Source organism: Lithobates pipiens, unplaced genomic scaffold (assembly GCF_037356315.1).
Source record: "Lithobates pipiens isolate NorthernLeopardFrog02 unplaced genomic scaffold, aLitPip1_a1.2 Scaffold_19, whole genome shotgun sequence".
NCBI lineage: Eukaryota > Metazoa > Chordata > Amphibia > Anura > Ranidae > Lithobates > Lithobates pipiens.
Window position 1 is genome coordinate 545,433,086 of NW_027507764.1, and position 22,568 is coordinate 545,455,653.

General features: G+C 42.0%; 1 protein-coding gene across 1 annotated transcript in view; it reads right to left on the reverse strand.

Moving 5' to 3' along the window:
• The window catches only part of EXT1 (exostosin glycosyltransferase 1), a 383,734-nt gene that overhangs the window by 71,873 nt on the left and 289,293 nt on the right, over positions 1 to 22,568 (reverse strand). Inside the window, exons 2-3 of the mRNA XM_077493248.1 lie at positions 7,152 to 7,245; positions 5,355 to 5,462 (exon numbers count right to left, since the gene is read on the reverse strand). Of these exons, the coding sequence (XP_077349374.1) occupies positions 5,355 to 5,462; positions 7,152 to 7,245 (202 nt within the window). The remainder of the gene's footprint in view (positions 1 to 5,354; positions 5,463 to 7,151; positions 7,246 to 22,568) is intronic.

The following is a 22,568-nucleotide window of genomic DNA, read 5'->3' on the forward strand; positions in this document are numbered from 1 at the left end:
TAAATTTGTGGACCTATTTAAATGTCTGGAACAGAATATTTCACCCATTTATTTTTTACAATGTTCTTGTAACACAGAATGTTCACATTCTCCGCTTCTACTACAGAAAGGTCAGCTGAATCACAATAGCTATTTGAATTTATGCAGAAATGCCGACTGTCTGGATCACTTTTTTATACCTCTCGTGGAGTCCGGAGGAAGAACCTCCTCCAGCTCACATCAAAAATGATATGGGCTCCCACTCTTCCTGTTGTAGTATAATATATATATATATATATATATATATATATATATATATATATATATATATATATATATATATATATATACATACATATACATATATATATACACATACATACATACACACACACACACACACACACACACACACACACACACACACACACACCACTGGAGATAATGGCTATAGGGACTGTAGTCTTGTGTTGCGTGTAAGACACGTAGCGTGCTTTACAAATGTGCATTGCGCGCCACTAGAAGACTAAAGCCAGATAAGTAAAATAAAAATGAACAGAAAAAATTGTTAAAAAAAAAAAAGGGGGAGGATAGCCTGGCCACCTATCAAAGTCACATGATTAACTCTGTTCCAATCACAAAATGTTAAAGAGTAGCTCCAGTCTTACCCCAAAAAATGAAAAGTCAGTAGCTACAAATACTGTAGCAGCTGACTTATTATAACACTTACCTGTCCAGGGATCCAGCGATGGCCTCACCCAAGCCGCTTCTTCAATGGGCTTTAGGTCCAAGCATCTTAATCTAGGGGAAACGGATGTGAAGCCTTTGTGGCGTTCCACTGTGCATTTGTGAGCCGCGCTGTGCTCCGTAAATGGTCCTGCAGCCTTCTAGGACCTGTGATGTGTCCCAGAAGGCTGGGGAAGAAGAGGGGAGGGGTGAACTTTCGCCTGGGTCATCACCTAGGCAATCTGGGAAGAAGTGGGAGCAGTTACCTTTCAAAACTTTGTACCCGCTCACCCCCACCCCAAAAAAGTGCCAGTTGTCTAAAAAGGGGGGGGGGTCAAACAAGCCCAACTTTCCCTTTTGGGTGAAGTTTCACTTAAACCAAACCACTGCAAGCACAACACCATGGCCTGCATTTTATGAATGGGCTGCAGTATTAAGCAATAGTATGGCATATAATGGAGAGAGGATAGCGATATCCACTTTACATTATAGATCAGTCCCTAAGTCTCTGAGCTGAAAGAAGTATGAAGGAAAGTTGGTTTAACCTCATTATTTATACACATGTCCCGGGTCAAAATATGTACTGGAAGAAAAAGGGTCATAACAGCAGCTAGGCCAATAGCAACTTTAAACTGAAAATGTCAGCAATGGTGGTGACCATGTTTCTCTCATGACGGACGGACTTTAAGCTAGTTGTGCGCTTTTTTTTCTTTTTTTGCACCTCAATTCTATCATCAAGAACTTCACTTTCCGTACGAAGCCTAGAAAACAGTTCATGCAACTGCTGAAGCAGCCGGGAGAGAGGAGGCGTAGGGGCAGCCAGAGAATTAACACATCTACTTTTCTCATTAAAGAGAAGGTGTTAATGCATTGGCTCCAGTATGCTTTAATTCCCAAGTCTGTCATGTTCCCGAGGAAGCAGAAGCCGGCAGGGATTAGCGCTAAAGGTCAATACTCCGCAGAATTCAGGTACCACAAATTAAAGCTATTCTGCCCGAGAGCAGGAGGGCAGTTAAAGGGGAATGTACTACAGTAAGGAAGATGTGTGTAGGAATGGCAGGTGCTGCGATTATGATGCCGACATATAAGCATGCCATTATTTTGCACTTACAGGTCATTAAAATGATGGAACATCTCATCAGACATGATCTATACATTAAACTCTGTGCATATTAGATTATTAGCATACAATGTGCACCTGTTGTATTGATAATATAAAAGAAGGCAGATGTTCTCATTGGTTATTCCAGTGTATTTTAGTGTCAAGTTTAAGGCTGCATTCACACCTGAGCGTTTCAAAGTTGCGCCTTTTTACAGGTCACCAATGTAAAAAGCAGAAACATGCCTGTAATCTGTCCCGCAGAAGCTTGTGATCTTTTTTGAGCCTAAGGCATTTTTCAGGCATTTGCTTTAGGTTACAAAACGCTCAGATTTGAACAGGTGCCATTGAAATGAATGGGATTTTGCCATGTTGGGCATTTTACGACCTGAAAACGACCATATGTGAATGTAACCTAAAGCTGAACTCTAGCAGATCTAAAACAATCTATGCATCTTTTTATTATTACATTAAATGTATATATATATATTTTTTTTTTAAAGAAGTAGTGTAAGCACCTGACTTTGACTTGGTATAGGCCAGTGATGGCGAACCTTGGCACTCCAGATGTTTTAGGAACTACATTTCCCAGAGTGCATGAGCATCATGGGAAATGTAGTTTCAAAACACCTGGGGTGCCAAGGTTCGCTATCACTCAACTCAGACTGATAGAAGAAGAAACAGCACTAAGAGCCAATCAGTTGAGATGTAGTGCAATGAGACAGCCGGTTGTGCTGTAGTGCAATGAGACAGCCGGTTGTGCTGTAGTGCAGAAGCATAGTAGTAGGAAGAGAGAGCAGAGCTGCTTCTCCTTTTACTGTCCAGTCATGGGGAAGAGCAGCTAATGAACTGCAGCAGAGAAGAATAGGGTCACCTCTGCTGCCAGACAGGACTACAGTATGTGGTGGTCAGAGCTGTGTAAATCCCAAGACTGGACAGAAATACACTTGTTTGGCAGGAAAAACTGTTCTTTATATGGATTTAATTTGTGTATTTTCTGTTTGCCTGGCATTCAGCTTTAAGGCTTCTTTTAATCCTGAGTGTCTCCATACTGTCAGCTCGGAGGCACATTATAAATGCACAGCAGTGAAACAAATGGGGCCGAGCGACCCTCCTATTGAAAAACATTGGTTCTTCTAACTTCTGTGTATTTTGTCTGCTCTGCAAAACATATGAATGCATCTTGTGTGAATGATGAATACAGAACAGAAAGCTCTGGCCTCGGACCCCTTCTATTCTCTATCCCCACCTCCTCCCTTGGTCAGTTGAACCCTACATGGTTTCCAATAACATCTCTCTGCGGATGACACCCAAATCTCACTCTTCACCTCACCCCTTCGGTGTCATCTCATCACTAATTTACTAACAGACATATCTGAATGGGCGTCATACCACTTCCTCAAACTCAACCTTTCCAAAACTGAGCCTGTACTTCCTCCACCACCTTAACACCCCCCCCCCCCCCCCCAACTTTGAAATTCAGACTAGAAACACAACTATTGGCCCCTCTTCTGATGTCAGGGTGCTAGGTGTAATCTTGGACTTCAACTTCTCTTTTATCCCCACACTTAAAAGGGAAGTAAACCCTTCCAAACAACTTGGACCTATAGGTAAGCCTAGATTAAGGCTTACCTGTAGGTCCAAGCAATATCTCCTAAACCTATATGGTTTAGGAGATATTTGCCCGAAAATGGGCACCGCTGTCTACGGCGCATGCGCCGTAGACAGCGGCGCGCAGGCGCACTAAATGCGGCAAATCCAAGAATGGATTTGCCAAATTTGTCGACTCCCGTGCGCATGCGCGGGAGTGACGTCATCGCGGCTTCGCCGTATGACAGCAACGGAGCTGCGAGGCGCGACTCCCGTGCGCATGCGCGGGAGTGACGTCATCGCGGTTGCGCCGCTGTCATTGGTCGGAGCTGCGAGACGCCACCAGCAAGATGGACGCGGCGGACTACAGGGATCAGCGGTGACTTCGCTGGCTCCTGTGTCAGGTAAGTGACACATAATGAGCTACTATGCGATGCATAGTAGTCCATTATGCTTTACCTTTGCAGGGAAAAAAAGAGGAAGTAAACCCATCAGGGTTTACTTCCTCTTTAAGCACCGTCCAAACCTTGCTGCATTCACCTCCGTAACATTTCCAAAAAACAAAACAAAAAAACGCTCCTTTATGAACCAATGACTCACTTATCTTTCACTTTAACTACTTTAATTTTTCTTTAGGCTTACCTCTACATAGACCATTCCCATTTTCAGTCTATCATAAATGCTCCTGCCAGAACCATCCACCCTACCAACTGCTTAGTGACCACCACCCCTTTCTGACAACTATAGCATTGGCTTCCAATTGCCCAACAATTAAAATTACTAATATGATAAAGCCATCTAAAGCCCTGTCCCAGCTACATCCCCAATCTCTTCTCAAAATATCCCCCCCAAGACCTCCTATTCTCTAGCTTGCTCATCACATCTTCCCATACTTGCCTCCAGGACTTTTTCCCATTTTTTGCAACTCTTTACCTTGCTCTGGATCCTATCATCTCACGCTGTCAACCTTTAGGTAATCCATGACAACTCATTTCTTCTGGGTAGCTAATCCCACCTCCAACTAACAACCACCTCCATCCCCTCCACCACCTTTCTCTGCCAACCCCACCACTGGCTTCCAATCCTCTAATAAAATTCAATATACTAATAACATATAAAGCCACCCAAAGTTAGGCCCCAGCTATATCACCAACCTCATCTCAAAATATCACCCAAACCACCCACTTTGTTCCTCCCAAGACCCCCTTACTCTCTAGCTCCCTCATCACATCTTCCCATACTTGCCTCCAGGACTTTTCCAGAGACTCTCCCATCATCTCCCTGTCCTGATAGCTCCAACTCTTTCCACCTTTCGGTAATCCATGACAAATCATCTATTCCAAGAAGTTTATCTCACTTCCACCTAACAACCACCCCCACCCCCTCCACTGCCTCTCTTTGCTAACCCCACCACTGGCTTCCAATTGCCTAACAAATAAAATTGAAAATACTAACATATAAAGTCATCCAAAGCTTGGCCCCAGCTACATCAAGCTCCTCTCAAAAAAAATAAAAAATCACCCAAACCACCCACTTTGTTCCTCCCAAGATGACCTACTCTCTACATCTTCCCATACTTTCCTCCAGAACTTTTCCAGAGCCTCTCTCATCCTCTCCCTGTCCGGCCATCTCCAACTCTGTTCACCTTTTAGGTAATCCATGAAAACGCATCTCTTAAGTGAATCCTATCCACCTGCAACTAACTACTGAACTTTTACTTTCTCCATCAGCTCATCCCTCACAGTTATTACCTTCTGTATCAAGTGCCCTTCCCTTTTAGATTGTAAGCTCTGATGAGCAGGGCCTCTCTCACCCACTCGTCTTGTATTTTATATGTACTTACATTGAAGAGTACTGCATGACAGTTGGTGCTTAATAAATCCTGTATAATCATACAATAATAACGAGTCCTAAATGAATATAAAAGTGGACATGTCCATTTAATGGAAGTAACTCTCACCTGTAATAATAACCTCTCATCCCCGATGACTGCCGCCTGATTCCAATCAATCACTTCAGAGAATGGTAACTCCCATCCATTACTTAGCATCACTGGAACACATGCAGCCTGCAGATGAAGTTATTCATACCATTAAGGCATTGCAGCACATCTCCATTCTCTTCATTAACAACACGTGAAAAGGCCAAGAAAATTACATTAGTACTTGGACAATGATTAGACCGCATCACAATGCCGAAACAAGTGAGACTGGCAATAACAGCTGTTCTGCTGCTCTGAACATAATGGGCCAGAGGCATCATACTCAATGAGTCTGCGCACACACAACTGTTCTATTTTTGTTTAATAGCCTTTTAAAATAAACCTATATGGGAAAAAATGGGGCTCATTGATAAATGGCAATCACTACAAAGGTACTCTTACCTCTGCTTTGCTCCTCCTACAGACCCCCAGCAGGTGCCCATTCCTTCATTTATAAAAGGCACATGCGTAAATTCTCCCTGCCTTTTTCATTGCAGAGTTTTTTTTCCCTGAGCAGCCAATCACCAGGCCTGCATATGGCGGTGGGGGGAGTTTGCTTAACTCTGTGCAGGTTTCAACCCTTTCAAAGCTGAAACTTGCACAGGAAGTAAGGGGGAGCAAACTTTGATGTCTGCATAGGGGGATCAAAGCAAAAGGTAAGAGTAGGCATCTTATGCGGCCCGTTATGAATTGGTAGTCTTAAAGCAGAACTTCACTCAATCAATCATTCTGCTTCTAGCATTAGTAAATGGAGAGAAAAGTATATCAAATATACTGGTTTTAAACATTTTTTATATGTTTTTTTTACAATTCTTCAATTACTTCCTGGTTTCCAGGCCTATGCAAATTATGCCATACATCCCAGGAGTCTTCAGGAGGGGTTTTCTCAGCTATGTACACCCCCCTTGGCTGCATGCCTGAGCTAAGGACAGATGGATTCCAGAAGGTAAAAGCTACATGGATTATCTTACTCAAGAGGGCCATGGCTAGAAATGCTCGAGGGGGGTGTTTTTCAACATGATCTCTCAGCAAAATAAAGCATGGAGACATGGATGGATGGACGGGCAAGTTTGCTTTCAATATGTAAGTTTGTCTTTTTTTTTCAAATCATTAGTGGGCCAAATCAAGGTTCGTTTACAACCCCAGTGACAAAAAAATGTGACGGAGCTTTCAATCTATGGTAAGCTTTAGGCCCTTTTCACGTGAGAGGTCCAATCGGTCCCTCTATTCTCCTCTAAGGGCAGTCCGATGTAAACGGACCTGTGTCTGTTTACACCGGACTACCTCTGATCCAGCAAAAAAACTGAAGGGGATACGTTCCCCTGCATCTCGCTGGAACGGATGGCAGTCGGGTGTAAATAGACAGCTGGTCTGTTTACATCCGGTTGTCCATAGAGTAGAGCGGGGATGGACATAGCCCGCTCTGAATAATCAGATCTATCATCTGGAAACTCCGCTCAGCTCAGAAGGGGATTAGCGGAAAGCTCCCCTGCTGAGAAAACCGGATTCAACCCGTATGAAAAAAGGGCCTTAGTCTGTTTTTCTTCCACTAAAAGGGGTAACAGAGGTTAAAACAAACCTGTGCAATGCGCAGAGAGGGGGGAAGCATTAGGTTCACCTTCAAAGCCAGTGTCTGCAGCTGCATATACTATATACAAGTGCTTATAAGATGAGTGTCTTAAAGACGGATATACATAGGGGGTACTTAAATGTTATGAAGGAATGTAATAAAAAAGAAAATAATAAAATAAAATTTAAGTTAATATGTAGTCTTACCTGCAGAGCCTCCAGAAATCTGAAGGATCCAAGCCTGCGGCCACGGGGGACCAGACAGAAAGTGGCATTGTGCAGCATTTCACGATAATCATACCTGAGGATAAAGAGAAGGTTCTGTTAGTGTCTACGCCTCATTATACCAGTACATATACAGGGTGGATTCGTACATAAATAAAGCAATACAAATATATGCGTCCTACATTGCCCATCCCTCTTGCTGCAAGTCAATGGGTCAGATCCAATCTCAGGTGCCCACAGACATCAGAGTGGCCAGATGGGCAGGCATGCTCACAATGTACTCTGCCTAAACTCTTATCTGAGCACTGCAGAGTGCTTCATAAACATGTACTGCTCAGCTCGACTAAGTGGAAGCTATAAAGAGGGGCTAATTAGAGTAAGAGAGCCCGGGCATTCCCAGAAATGCTTGTCACAAGGGGAAGAACACAATAGAACAAGATGTTATAACCTGTTCAACTGACCAGCCTACCAAGTGTATGGACCAACTGGCTGCCAATTCATATCTACAGGAAGCCTAATGCTGAGCTGGGTTTGCGTAAAGATCTGAAAATTTACTCAGAAATTATATTAACCCTCTCACTTAGCTGTGCTTTTGTTCTGAGCCTGACACTTCAGCTCTCGTCTGAAGGGTCTCCTGAAGTCTCATTGTTACTGCCTTACCAACCGGTCGACCTCATACTCTGCTTCCCCTATCAACTGGTTGACCTCATACACCACCTCCCATATCAACTGGTTGACCTTATACTTGGCCTCCTAACAACTGGTTGACCTCATACACCGCCTCCCCTAACAACTGGTTGACCTCATACACCGATTCCCCTAAGAATTGGTTGACCGCATTACGCGGCCTCCCCAAACAACTGGTTGACCTCATGCACTTCCTCCCCTATTAACACGTTGACCTCATACAATGCCTCTCCTAACAACTGGTTGACCTCATACACCACCTCCCCTATCATCTGGTTGACCTTATACTTGGCCTCCTAACTACTGGTTGAACTCATACACTGCCTCCCCTAACAAATAGTTGACCTCATACACCGACTCCCCTAAATTTTTTGACATCATTACGCAGCCTCCCCAACAACTGGTTGACCTCATACACTTCCTCCCCTATTAACAAGTTGACCTCATGCAATGCCTCCCCTAACAGCTGGTTGACCTCATACAGGACTTCCCAAGTCCTGATAGTGTATAGGATTGACATATAAAATAGCCATATGGGGCTCTCCTACTTAAACTATTATGTATTTTTATGAGCTGAAAGACTTGGAGGTCAAACAACTGCCAAGCCAGCAACTCCTGTTTAAGGTGGCCTCTAAGGCAACGTAAAGTGTGAGGCTCAAATAAAGTAAATAAAGCTTAAAAAAAAAAAAAAAAAAAAAAGTGGGCAGATTTTTAGGATAGAATACTCAATTTTCTGAATAAGCACAGCCATAACTGCCTCTTGTAAAGCTGTAATGCAAATCCTGCTCCTGATATAAAAATGACCACAAGAGGAAGCTGCACCACCCTGTATATGAAATACTGAACAATAAAAGTAAGAAACTTACTATGATACCTAAACATTGCACACTCACTATAACAAGCCTATGTATTCTTGCTTTAAACAGTGCATTCAGATATATGCATTCAAAGTAAGGCACAATTGTGGCGGAAAAGGGACATTTAGAGGCTTTGCTATACCATTCCCAATTCTGTCACTCAAAAACACAGCCACCGCCTTTCTCTACACCAACTCCTAGACCAGATTCAGTCAAAGCTGGCATTAATGGCCAGGCTAACATTTCATTTAATCATTGCCTGCAGGCACCACATCTTAGCCCGATTCAGTTCTTGACCAGACAAGGCCTATTTTTATAGACGCAGGTGTCAGACAATCCCCGACCTCATGGCTGAAAAAACGGCACAATTTGCAAGAAGATCATTTGCTTAAACAAGCATGTACAGTTAATTTGCACGGGAAAAAGATCACGACTCTGGGATTACGAGCGGCAACTCCGAGCACTATTCAAACAACCAACTCTCAGGAAATGCACGTCTAAGCCGAGGGAAGGGTCCAACCTTCTCATGAAGAGCACGTCTGGAAGCGGATGTCCCATCTTATTGAACTTGTCATGTTCGAATCTCGGCGTATTTGTCTGCACTCAGCACATCTCCCATGCTAATAAGCGTTTCAGCCTTCAATTTACTGCCAAATCCACGCTTGTCGACAATCGGCAGAAAGATAATGAGATGTGTGACGGCTGAAAGACGCAATTAACAATGCAGAGGAGTTCTAATTGTCAGGAAGCGATAATGCCTATTCTCGAGGCATCCAGAAACGAAAGGCTTAACCTGGGCAGAGTGTGTTGGGTTTAATAATATCTAAAGTTAGGAGCTTTTGGTCTTGGTGTGAATTAAAGAACTTCGGCCTAAATGATAATCTGCATAAAAATGCTACAAAGAAGCAGCTGTTATGATTTCCAAACATAATTGTGTATAAATTATTGTTTGCTCCCTGGCTCTGGGAGAGCTGATAATAAGCTAATAAGCGGCTGAGTCTCGACACAAACAGATTTTGGATTCTGGCTGCTATGTTATTACATTTCTGCATTTAATGTGCTTCTTTTTTAATGTGCACATGACATTGTGTCAAAAAAATGCATGTTTAAACACCGAAAAACACATTAAAAGCGTGCAATAAAACACAAACATTAAAGTGGCACTCAACTGGAAAAGATAAATAGTTGAAATACAAATATGGCAGCCGTTTTACCTTCCCAAGGATTTGTATTTCTTTGCATCCAATCCTGAGATTCACACAGCCCTTCAGTAAGCAGACCTAGGCTGGTGACCTGACTTTTCCTTAATGCAGTTAAAGTGTCACCAAACCCACATCATAAAACAAAAAAAAATGGTCTATTACATGCTGTTCATATTCACTATGAGATTACATTTTTGTATTCTGCAAAAAAAAAAAAAAAAAAAATAGTTGATCCTACAGTTTTCCATCTCCCCCTGCTGTCCATGTCCCCACTGCAGCTGGGGATTTTGCAGAGCAGTGTTGGCAGCTCTGCACATGCTCAGTTTTCAGTGAGTTTCTATGCAGAGCATTTCCTCCCCTATCACATTGGAGCAGCCCTTGTGACTATAAAGTCAAACATGTGGGAGTATACATAGTGGTAAATGACAGACCACTCCCCCCCTCTTCCTCCATGTCTACTAACCAGTAAACACAATGGGGGCTGGATATTACATGTAGATTGATGGAGGCTTCACCTCCATGACCCAGCCTGTGACTGGCATTGCCCAAAAAAGAAAAAAAATGTTTTTTTTTTTCAAATATATATTTGTATGCCAATTTAAAACAGTTTATTGATATTAATCATTTATTTTTGCTCTGTATTCCAAAGGCTCTTTTCATTTTAATTTGAACATGTGCCCAGCAGAAGAGGATTAGACGCTCCTCCTGCTTAGGTTTCCCTGCAGAAAGGTTCGGAAAGAGCTGGGTCATGTGACAGCTGTAGATCGAATTAGGAAAAAGGAAAAGAATGCAAACTCAGCGTTGGGTAAAGCAGCCGCCATGTGTGTTTGAACTTGTATTTAAGGCACATGTAAAGCTGCCTCCTCCTAGGAAGATTTCGCTACACCTTCTGTCCTGCAGGCACAACCAGAAATGAGAGGAAATCACTTTAAAGTGAAAGGCACAGAAACAAATGTCCTAAATAAGGGGATTTTCCATCACTTTTTGCTTTGGGGACAACTTGAAAAATCTCGGATTACACCAAATGTTCTCACCAGGGCAAGAGGGTGAATCTCCCTAACAGGGTACACAGACAGCCATACAATTTGACAGTTAAAGCATTTATTACCCTAACACTTCATATTCCTGATATGTGCCCGCTGTACCATGTACTTGTATGAGAAAGTATCCTGTTCTCTTTGTATTGCTTCCTTTATGTGAAACTCCCTGGTGTTCCTGCTAGTCACCTTGCTTTGCTATTAAAAAAAAAACACATTAAGCAGGGGAGCAGAGTGTGGTTAGTTCTCCAGTATCACTGGCAAGCTCAGTGTTCTGCTGTTTCTCTCTCCCCCCCCCCCCCCACTTATGCAGCTGAGAACAGAGTGGATGTGATTACTTATTTAAAAAAAAAAAAAAAAAAAACTGCCTTTTTCTCTTTTTTATACATATACAAAAATGTTTTGCCTTTCATTTCTATTTTAAACTGAACGGGTTGTTTTATAAGGTGATCCTTTCAAATCACGTCAACTCCAATCCTTCTCCACGCTATTAAAAGAGAAAAAAAAAGAAAAAAAAAAGAAAAAAAAAAAGAAAAGGAGAAGAAAAAAGAAAAAAAAAGGGAGAAAAAAAATAAATAAAAAAAAAAAAAGAGAAAAAAAAAAAAAAATAGGAAAAAAGAAAAAAAAAAAAAAAAAAGGCTCAGAGCATATACACAGCTTGAAATATTTACTGCCCTTACAGCACTACATGGAAATATAAGAATAGAAAAAAAATGAGAAAAAGCGATTGAACATTACAGATAGTGTCTGATTGTGACCTACAAAGATGCTGTTCCTCTGTTTTTTGCTTTCTCAAGAATCTTGCCAAGGTGGTAAGTACAGGAAATGAAGTGCCCACAATACTGAATTACCAGTATAAAGTAGAATTCGGATTAGTCAGCAATGCTTTCATCAGACAGCCATTTTAGCGAACGGCCAACAATTTAAAAAAAAAAACGCATCAACTCACTAGCCATACATGCTTGGCTAGAAGCTTGTGCTTCCTGACCATCTCCAATGCAGCAGGTTATCCAAACCTATAATTCCCGTGAGAGGCACAAGGTTTAGAGAGATTAACTCTTTCCTATCGACTGCGTTTCTGCCTTCTCTAAGAAAGCAATAAGCACAAAATTGCATCTGGATTTTCTAAACTGACGTGCTCCCTGTCAATCAATTGGAAGATTAAGTGGATGCTGGAGAAGTCTTGGATCACCGGTATCCTGAGCGACAGAAGGACCAGCAGCGACTAATCAGCCTATCTCAATGTTCCCTCCAGCCGCCTTCTCCCAAGCCATTGTACGCAGGTAATGGGAAAGTAACCAATCCACCATGGGAGCCATTACTCGCCCTACACCAGGCTTAATTCACAATACATCATCTATCTTTTTCCAGCCCCGGTCAGCTCTCATGCCTTTCCTTAACCAAGTTTTTATGAGGAACGTAAGAGTCCGATATCAACTAGATAACATACATCAAGTCCACAGCAGGAGAATTATGATAGGATGCCAACACCGGTCTAGTGGGAAGCAGGTTACAGTCTCGGCCATCTTGATCGATCAGTTAAAGAAAAACATTTAGAGCCAACAAAAAAGCAAGAAAAAAGAGAACCATTGGAAAAAAATAAAAATAAAAGTAAATGGATGCATTCTTCCAAAACTCAATTTTTTTTTAGTTTTCTATATTGCCTAAAGGCATGGGTGTCCAACCTGCAGCTAGAAACTACAAGTCCCATCATGCCTCTGCCTTTGGGAGCCATGCTTGCAATGGTTAGTCTCGCAATGCCTCAAGGGACAAGTCTTGCAATGCCTCATGGGACTTTTACTCCCACAACAGCTGGAGGGCCACAGGTTGAACACCGATGGTCTAAGGCAGGGGTCTGCAAACAAGGAGCCAGTTTAATGTGCTTCAGATTTTAGGGGGGCCAGGCTGTGGTCAGTGGGCATAAACAAAGTCCCATCTTCGGTATTAGGAGAGATATTAGTGCCCCAATGTTGGCGTCAGTGGGAGGAACAGGGCACCATCATTGCTATCAGCAGGAAGACTTGTGTCCCACTGTTGGTTATTGCAGGAATTATTGCTCCATTGTGTCAATAGGAATAGTGTTCCGGGGTACGCAAAGGGCTCAAAAGCCCCCCCCCAAAAAAGCCCTCAGGCTGCAATTTGGAGATCACTGGCCTAAGGTATGCTCTTTGTACTTCACTGTGCACAACAGATAAAATAAAGGTCCTGTTAGCTGGTGGGTAGGAGGGATGGGTTCCCAGGCACACATCACCTCTGCCAACCAGACCATAGCGATCCCCCACTTCTGTGCTCAATCATCTATGGACAACTCTGTCCTCAGGCATGGTTTGCACTCCCAATGAAACAAATTGTGCTGGACCACAAGTTCTCGGGACCACCTATTCCAAGTAGTAGTATCGGTCTATTCGCATTAAATGGACTGCTGCCACACAGTAAAACTGCAACAGATTTACTGTACAAAAGCTGTCCCTTAGTGCTGCAACAGTAGGGGGTGCTGTGGTGTGCCATTCAATGCATCATACAGCTCCCTTTTTTTGTATAAACCTTACAGCTGAGCTCCACCAAAAAGAGAATCCATGCTTGTTTGCACCACCCCCTCCCCCCCGCCCCTCCACTGCACCATTACTTTTTGGGAAAGTGGGACCTGGTTGTGACAAGTACCCACTCCCACTTCCTGCTCAGTGATCGATCTACAACAATGTCTGGCCCCTCCTCCTTCCCCCTGCCACCTCCCGGGACACCCATAGGTCCCAGAAAACTGGGGGACCATTCAGAAAGCAAAGCATGACTCAGCTGTGAAGCTGAAAGGCTTCACTGCTGGCTTCCCTTACCTGATTGAAGCATCAGCTCGGGTGAGGACGTTGCTGGATCCCTGGACAGGCAAGTGTCCTATTAAAAGTCAGCGGCTACAGAATTCGTAGCTGCTAACTTTTTTTTTTGGGGGGGGGGGGGGAGGCGACTGGCGCTCCTCTTTATTCGAAGTGCACAAAAGTAATAAAATGCTGAGTTTCAGTGTGAATAGCAAACGCATAGAAAACAGTTTTCTGTGTGTCCTAGCATTGACGTGCATTTGTGCGAAAAAATTCTGGTAACCGCACTACACAAATGAACCAGATCAAGGAGGAGAACCGTGCCCAGGCTTGATTACGCCAAGTGTGAGGGCACCCTGAATGAATATCCAGGAACCTCATTTTAACCTCATCATTATGGACCCACAGCTGCTTCAATGTTATTTTTATTTCCAGTCGCGTTGTTTTTTTGCATTCATTTTTTTTTTTTAAAGGCTTCGCCGAACATTACACATTTTTCTACGCTGTTCTTTACAACCAGCAATAAATTCATTAATAAGTGAACTCACCATAGAACATTGTGGATGCAGTAAAGGCAAAGCTCTATGAACTGCTGCTGGTGCCAGTCCGGCAGATGACAAGCAATTAACTATTAAACACCGTTACATCACTTCACTGAGTCAAGCCTTATGTATCTATCGATTCCGGTCTCGGCTTTCATCTGGCTGCATTAAAAAATGACAATCCCCCCCCCCCCCCCAAAAAATAAAAAAATCTATGAACGATATAAACTGCAATTTATGCTTAACACATTCTAGGCTTAACTAATCCTGCAAGACCCAAACCAAACCTGTCTCTAGAAAACACAGCCTGGTTACAGGGAACGATTCAATGTCTTTATTAAATTTCCCCTTAATTGGAGGAGAATCAGGAAAGACCCATTGTTCTACAAGAGGAAGAAAAAATAAAATATAAAAATAGGCACATCATTAAAAACACTTGATATTCCAATAAATTGCGTCGTCTTCTCCCCTTCTTGTACTGGGATCATCACCAGTTTAATTCTCATTTGATTTCTTATTAAAGATGCTCCCACAGCTATTAGCCTACAAAACTCAAGTATCTGTATTCTTCCTTAAATCTTGGTGTGTTTCGCAGTCTGCTCTAATTCATCCCAAAGGTGTTCTATCAGTTGAGGTCAGGACTCTGTACAGGCCAGTCAAGTTCCTCCACCCCAAACTCAAACATCCATATCTTTATGGCTTTGCTTTGTGCACTGGCGTGCAGTCATGTTGAAACCAGAAAGGGCCATCCCCAAACTGTTCGCACAAAGTTGGGAGCATGAAATTGTCCAAAATGTCTTGGTATGCCGATGCCCTTAAGGGTTCCCTTCATTGGAACTAAGGGGCCAAGTCCAATCCCTGAAAAACAAACCCACGTCATAATCCCCCCTCCACCAAATGACTTGGACCAATGCACAAAGCAATGTCCAAGGACACATGGATGAGAATGTTTGGGGTGAAGGAACTTGAATGGCCTGACCTCAACCAGACAGAAAACCTTTGGGATAAATTAGAGTGGAGACTGCGAGCCAGGCCTTCTTGTCCAACATCAGTTCCTGACCTCACAAATGTGCTTTTGGAAGAATGGTCAAACCTTCCCATAGACGCACTCCTAAACCTTGTGGACAGCCTTCCCAGAAGAGTTGAAGCTGTTATAACTGCAAAGGGCGGGCCAACTCAATATTGAACCCTACGGCCTAAGACTGGGATGCCATTAAAGAGGAAGTAAACTCCCCTGGTTTGTTTGTACCTATAGTTAAGCCTATAATAAGGATTACCTGTAGGTACTGTGAATATCTCCTAAACGTATTTACTGTAATACCCCGCTGATTACGTCATTGGCACATGCGCTCCGAAGGAATGGCCGCCTGTGCCTTTTTATCAGGCATGGGAGTGACGTCATGGTGGCTTTGGCCTATCACAGGGCCGTGAACCTGGAAGGAACACCAGGGAAGATGTCAGCCGTCTCAGTGATGTGTGGGAACTTAGTTCTAAGGCATTTCATAATGAGCTAGTATGTGATGCATACTAGCTCATTGTGCCTTTGTCTTACGGGTTTTTTTTTTTTTTTTGGGGGGGGGGGGGGGGGGTGATGGTCTTTAAAGTTTATGTGCTTGTAAAGACACACACAGTGTGTGTGTATATATATATATATATATATATATATATATATATATATATATATATATATATATATATATATATATATATACACACACACATATATATATATATATATATACATACATACATACATATACACACAAAAAAAATGATAAAACATACAATTCCCTTTAAAATAGCCTTTTAAGGGTAAATCCAAACTAAACAGAGAAAACCTACAATCATTTTCCTATGAAGAGATGTGTCAGGTTCAGAAATGACCTTGCAGAGCTAATGAACAGCAATCAGGATGGAATAAGAACATGAGGAATAATCTGTCTGATTGGAGCGCTGGCGTGGGCTTCCGGCGTAGCACTGCGGGGGGTAACATTTAAGGCACTTGTGGGTGAGATTACATTTGGACAAAGAGCCCTCTGGATAATATCTCCTCCATATGCAGAATTCTGCATCTGACACGACTGAGTGCGTCCAGGTGCAGATCTAATGTGATTGCCAAATATCTTTTCCTTCACACGACAAATCATGACGTACGCATTTAATGGTCTGATTACCGAACGAGCAATCGTTGGGAAAAAAAAAAAAGTGATGTGTGAGGCTGATAATTCATGTACTCTTCTCTTCTTTATTATTTCGTGAAGTGATCTCATATGCTGCATTTCTAGACTCATTACCAGATGTAAGAGCAAAAACAAAAAACTGGAATGTGCATGTGAAGTAGGGATGTACCGATATTTTTTTTTTTTTTTTTTTAATTAGTACTCGCCGATAACAATTACTGATACCTAACGCAACTGTTTTGTTTTCACTTCAGCTGTCACCAATGGTACAAAGCATTGAAAAGTTATTTACAAATGAAATAAAATGATTTTTTTTTTTTTAATTTAGCGCTTTTTCCATGTAAAATGTCTATTAATACATGTGTAAAAATATTCACTAACAAAGCAAACAAAAAAAGTTTTGTTTGTTAGATGTGAAAAAAAAGCATGGAAATTAAATGGAGGAGAATAGGGAGTTAAGGCCAATTAGCGTAAATTAAGGGTTAATAAGGGGTTAAACAGAGAAACATTTTTCATCACTTTGATCTGCAGACGAACAGAAAGATTCAAAAAGAAACAATATTTCTTTTTATTTTAGTGTTACAGTGGCTGAGGAATGTTGTTCATAAACATTGCCAGCTGCTTTTTTTTTGATAGCTCCAATTACCGGACTTCTTTAACACTTCAGCTGTCAACAGAGGAGACCCCACTGACAGCTCAAAGAACGGAGCCTGATAGTATTGGTTTCAGTTATCGGTGCATTTGCACGAGTACCGATACTTGTGCAAATACTCGGTATCGGCACCGATACTAAATGCCCATACACACGATTAGACTTTTTGACAACAAACATGCAAATTGCTGTTTTGGAGCAACATCCGACCGTGTGTACGCTCCATCGGACAAATGTTTTTTGTTTTCATCTGACTTTTGTTGGCTGTGCGAACAGACAAACTTTCTGGCAACAAAAGTCCGATGCAGCAAAGTCTGATCGTGTGTACAGAAAACCATAGGACTTTTGTACAAAGTAAAAAAACAGGCATGCTCAGAACCAATGCAAAAGATCAGACAACAATACAGAAGTTGACCAAAGGTGGCGGTAAAGAGCAGAAAACCACATGAGAAAGTCGGCTGAAAAAGTCCTGCTGTGTGTATGCAATACAAGTTCTCGGCCGATGCCCTTTGTACAAAAATCCAAGGGAAAGTTTGTACAAAGTCCTATCGTGTGTATGAGGCTTAATATTGGTATCGGTGCAACCCTAATGTGAAGTATTCGGTAGGACATTTTTTTCTGTACTTTGCGGCTCTGGGACTATTATTAGATCACCTGATACTTGGAGCATGCGTTTAGTACAGCGCCCCACCTTGATATCCTAACCTCCTACAGCCTTTGGCGCTATGGAGTCCCTTTCCTAAAAAGACCACATTGTCAAGTAACATGAACAAGAGCTGTGCCATGATCCATGAGCTTTGTAGAATTATTATTATTTATTATAATTAAAGGAAAGAGGCCACAGAGGAGGCAGGAGACAGAAATGACACTTAATGCTGTGGATTGGGGACAAGTACACACTATAGAGGGATATGCTTTGTTCATATTTTATGTCTGAGGTTTACAACCACTTTAAAGAAGTTTTGAACAGTTTAATATACAGATTCTGACTGGTCATTCCACAATGCAATAGGCATAATTCACAAATGTTTAAACAAGCTTATAGTGGAACTTTAGGTAAGAAAAAATGGCGAACAGGCAGGATATTTAATGCAAAAAAGAGCCAAACATCTCAGCGTACAATTTTGCCAATTACAAGAAGAATGAACTCTGCACATGTGTGGGAACTGCGTCATCTCAGCCCAATCAATGAAAATAGATGAAGATCGGTACTCAGAAGCAGACCAGCTGAAAGTGTCAGAGTCCAGTGGGCAGATCCAGGACAATACAGAACTGAAAGCGGGTATACTTCAGCTTTAAGTACAGTAATACCTTGGATTACGAGCCTAATTAGTTTTAAACGCTTGTATGTAATCCAAAGCACTCGTATATCAAAGCGAGTTTCCCCATAAGAAAATAATGGACACTCAGATGATTCGTTCCACAACCACAGCTGGTGTATGCAGTTCTGTATGTAGCCAGAGGTGCGGGCGCTGGTGTATGCTGTACTGTATGTAGCCAGAGGTGCGAGGCGCTGGTGTTTGCTGTACTGTATGTAGCCAGAGGTGCGGGCGCTGGTGTATGCTGTACTGTATGTAGCCAGAGGTGCGGGCGTTGGTGTATGCTGTACTGTATGTAGCCAGAGGTGCGGGCGTTGGTGTATGCTGTACTGTATGTAGCCAGAGGTGCGGGCGCTGGTGTATGCTGTACTGTATGTAGCCAGAGGTGGTACTGTATGTGGAAGAAAAATTGCAGCTCAAAAGCTCCAGACCTGTTGAAGACACACGCCCTATACCATCTTGCAGGTGCTGGCTCTGCTCAAATTAGAAAGGCAGGAAAAATACTGGATGGCCGCACACCGCTGAAGGTATCTTTACTGAAAGATTAAAATCCAAAAACAGTGATCTCTTATGCATAGAAAAGAAGGGAGAACAGCTAAGATATGACTGTTTTGGGATTTTAATCTTTCAATAAAGATGCCTTCAGCGGTGTGCGGCCATCCAGGATTTTTCCTTCCTTCCCAAGCATTACTGTATGTAGCCAGAGGAGCGGGGGCGCTGGTGTATGCTGTACTGTATGTAGCCAGGGGAGCGGGGGCACTGGTGTATGCTGCACTGTATGTAGCCAGAGGAGCGGGGGCGCTGGTTTATGCTGTACTGTATGTAGCCAGGGGAGCGGGGGCACTGGTGTATGCTGCACTGTATGTAGCCAGAGGAGCGGGGGCACTGGTGTATGCTGTACTGTATGTAGCCAGAGGTGCGGGGGCACTGGTGTATGCTGTCCTGTATGTAGCCAGAGGAGCGGGGGCACTGGTGTATGCTGTACTGTATGTAGCCAGAGGTGCGGGGGCGCTGGTGTATGCGACCAGACTGTATGTGACTAGAAGTGCGGGAGCGCTGGTGTATTCAGTACTATATGTGGCCAGAGGTGCAGGGGCGCTGGTGTATGCAGTACTGCATGTGGCCAGAGGTGCAGGAGCGCTGGTGCATGGAGTACTGTATGTGGCCAGAAGTGCTGGTGTATACAGCAGTACTGTATGTGGCCAGAGGTGCGGGGGCGCTGGAGACACTCTGGAACTGTTGACACTTTTGGGTGCTCCGATGCACTATACGCCCGCCCCACCCAGCTGGGGAGTGTCTGAGCGTCTCCAGCGCCCCCAGACCTGTGGCCACATATTTTAATACATACACCAGTGGCTTGAGTCCTGCGAGACATTGCTTGCAAATCAAGTCCGGATTTAAAAAAAAACAGTTTGTCTGGCAAAACGCTCCTATACCGCGTTACTCGCAAACCGAGGTATTACTAAATTTATTTCAGCCATGTGACTTAAATTTTCAAAGGTTCCTAAACTCAGCTGACAACTGTCTCTTATTAAAAATAAGGACTAGAAATTGGGCTACTGCACTCCCTGAAGCTCAGATTGGGAAAGAGGAGCCTATTGGTTGCTGCAGTGCTCATAGGCTAACAAGAGAGATGCCTATAAAAGAAAAGAGCAGAGAGATGAGCTCACTGGTCTGCTGCTTCTCTTTTGCTGTCCAGTTACATGCTGGGGGAGGGAGCGCATCGATCTGCTCTCTTCTTATCCCTTTGTGGCACACAAGCACAGCAGATTGGCACCTTGTGCCACTTCTCTCTCTGCCAGTCCGAGTCTGGCTGTACAGTGGGTTGCCAGAGGCCAATCGGAATCTAAATTCAGGATTTTACTTTTCTTGCATTTAAAAAAAAATAATTTAATAAAGTATTAATGAATATTGTTGTATTCATTTGGGTATTTTAAATCTGCCTGGAGTTCAGTTTTAATCCCTTCTATTACTCTTTTTTTTCCCCAACCAACCAAGACAAATAAAACTATCATTTTAATACAAGTCCACTTTAAAAATGACAATTAACAGACAAATTTATACACGTTATTGTGCAACTGGTCAAAAAATAATCCTGTAGACATGATCTAGTTCTTTCCCTTCAAACTAGCTCCAGCTGCCAGCCAGGCACCTGATAGATATCATGACGGTGGTTTTATGCAAATCAAACTGTACAGCGAGCGTTCTCATTGCCGCGCGCATCCCTCTCCCTGTCATTCCAAGAACATCAAAACGCTCAAAAGTTTGCAAATGACAAAATATCATTTTGAATCCAATTTTTTTTTTCCCTCCATGCAAAGGGCTAATTGATTTCACAGGTGTTTAATTATCATTTTCCCGGAGATAATACCTTGCGGCCCCATAAAAAAATGGATGTAATTTTCTGGCAAAGACCGAGGTAAAGCTAGATAATTATTCCATAAATCAAACATACTGCCTCCTTTTCTGAAGAAATTTTAATGCTGCTCTATAATGGTATTTGCCGACCTTGGGGGACAAAAAAAAAAAAAAAAAAAAAAAAAAAAGCATTAAAGGTTGTGGAAGATTCCGATTGAAAAAATTTGAGCCTAAGCTCAGATACTGTCTGCAAGGAAGAGGACAGACTAAGGACACTTGAAAAGACTAGTGTGCAAGCACTAAAAAAAAAATAAAAAAGTCTTCATGCTTAAAATGCAAATTGAACTTCTGCAAATTTAAAAAAAAAAAATAAAAAATAAAAAATCACTCAGCAATTTGATGAAATATATTCAGAAATGGAATATTAAATATATTCAGACCTAGAATATTAAAAAGGATTAACATTATCTCCAAAAAATACATCATCAGGAGATTTTAAAAACCTCAAGCAAAATTGGAAATATTGACACCAATTCAGTTTAAGGAGTAGCATTATTTTACCTCATCCTGTCCACAAAATGGTTTAAAAAAAATGTGTGTGTGTGTGTATATATTATATATAAATACATATATTAAAATATAAATAAATATATATATATATATATATATATATATATATATATCACACACATACATATAATATATACATATATTAAAAAAATATATATATATTTATTTAAATTTTGGATGGAATGAGAAAATTTTACTGGCAGATTTTTCATGTCTGTATCCAACTCACCCTCTCTGTCTCTAGTAAAGAACGTTAAGGAGCAACACTTTAGTTCAGGGGTGTCTGACCTTTTGACCTCCCCGGGTCACATTGGAAGAAGAGGAATGGTCTTGGACCACATAAAATACTCCAACAATAAAAATAGCCGATGAGCAGAAAAAGTCTGCCAAATCACAAGTCAGCGATCACCAATATAGATAATAGTATCCAAGTACGGTAATAAAACTTAAAAAATCTTTTGTAATTTTTTATTTTTTTATTATGAAAGTAAAAAGAAGGCAACATAAAACGAGTGCGATATTTGATAGCCTTTTTGATAAGCTAACACAAAGTATTTGCAAGTAGCAATTCTTAAGATGCTCACCAGATAGTTTGGTTTAAAATTTGGCCCTTCGTGTGCTTTATCCTTGAAAAATAGTTGCTCATCACAAATATAGGTGCTGCCGAGGTCATGAAAAAGCCCCCCCCCCCCCCAAAAAAAATGTATACGATTACAATTATGTGTTGGGTCACATACATAGTGGTCTTGGGTTGAACACCCCGGCTTTAGTCCTTATTCACACTTTTTTTTAGGCATCTCCAATATCTCCTGAATATTTTTGATTTGGCCAATTGAACTCTAGATGCTTGGAGGAGGAAGCTAGTGGAAAAAGCACACATTTTTAGGCACTCTCATTGAAGTCTATAGGGGCCAATAATGGCCAACTCTGCCCCCAAGACACATTTTCACACTGGGGTGGTGTGGGCGTTAGCGGTATTTTTAGCTCTAAAGCCCCCTCAGTGTGAAAGGGGTCTAAGAAGCTCATGGTGTTTTGAGCGACAATTTTTAAACAACGCTTATGTGTAAATGGTCACCATTATATATAATGGGAATCTTGAAGCTGAGCGTTTGTTTCAGGAAACGCGCTTCAGAATGCTCAAGTATGCATGGCGTCTTATGTCCCGTACACACGATCGGATTTTTT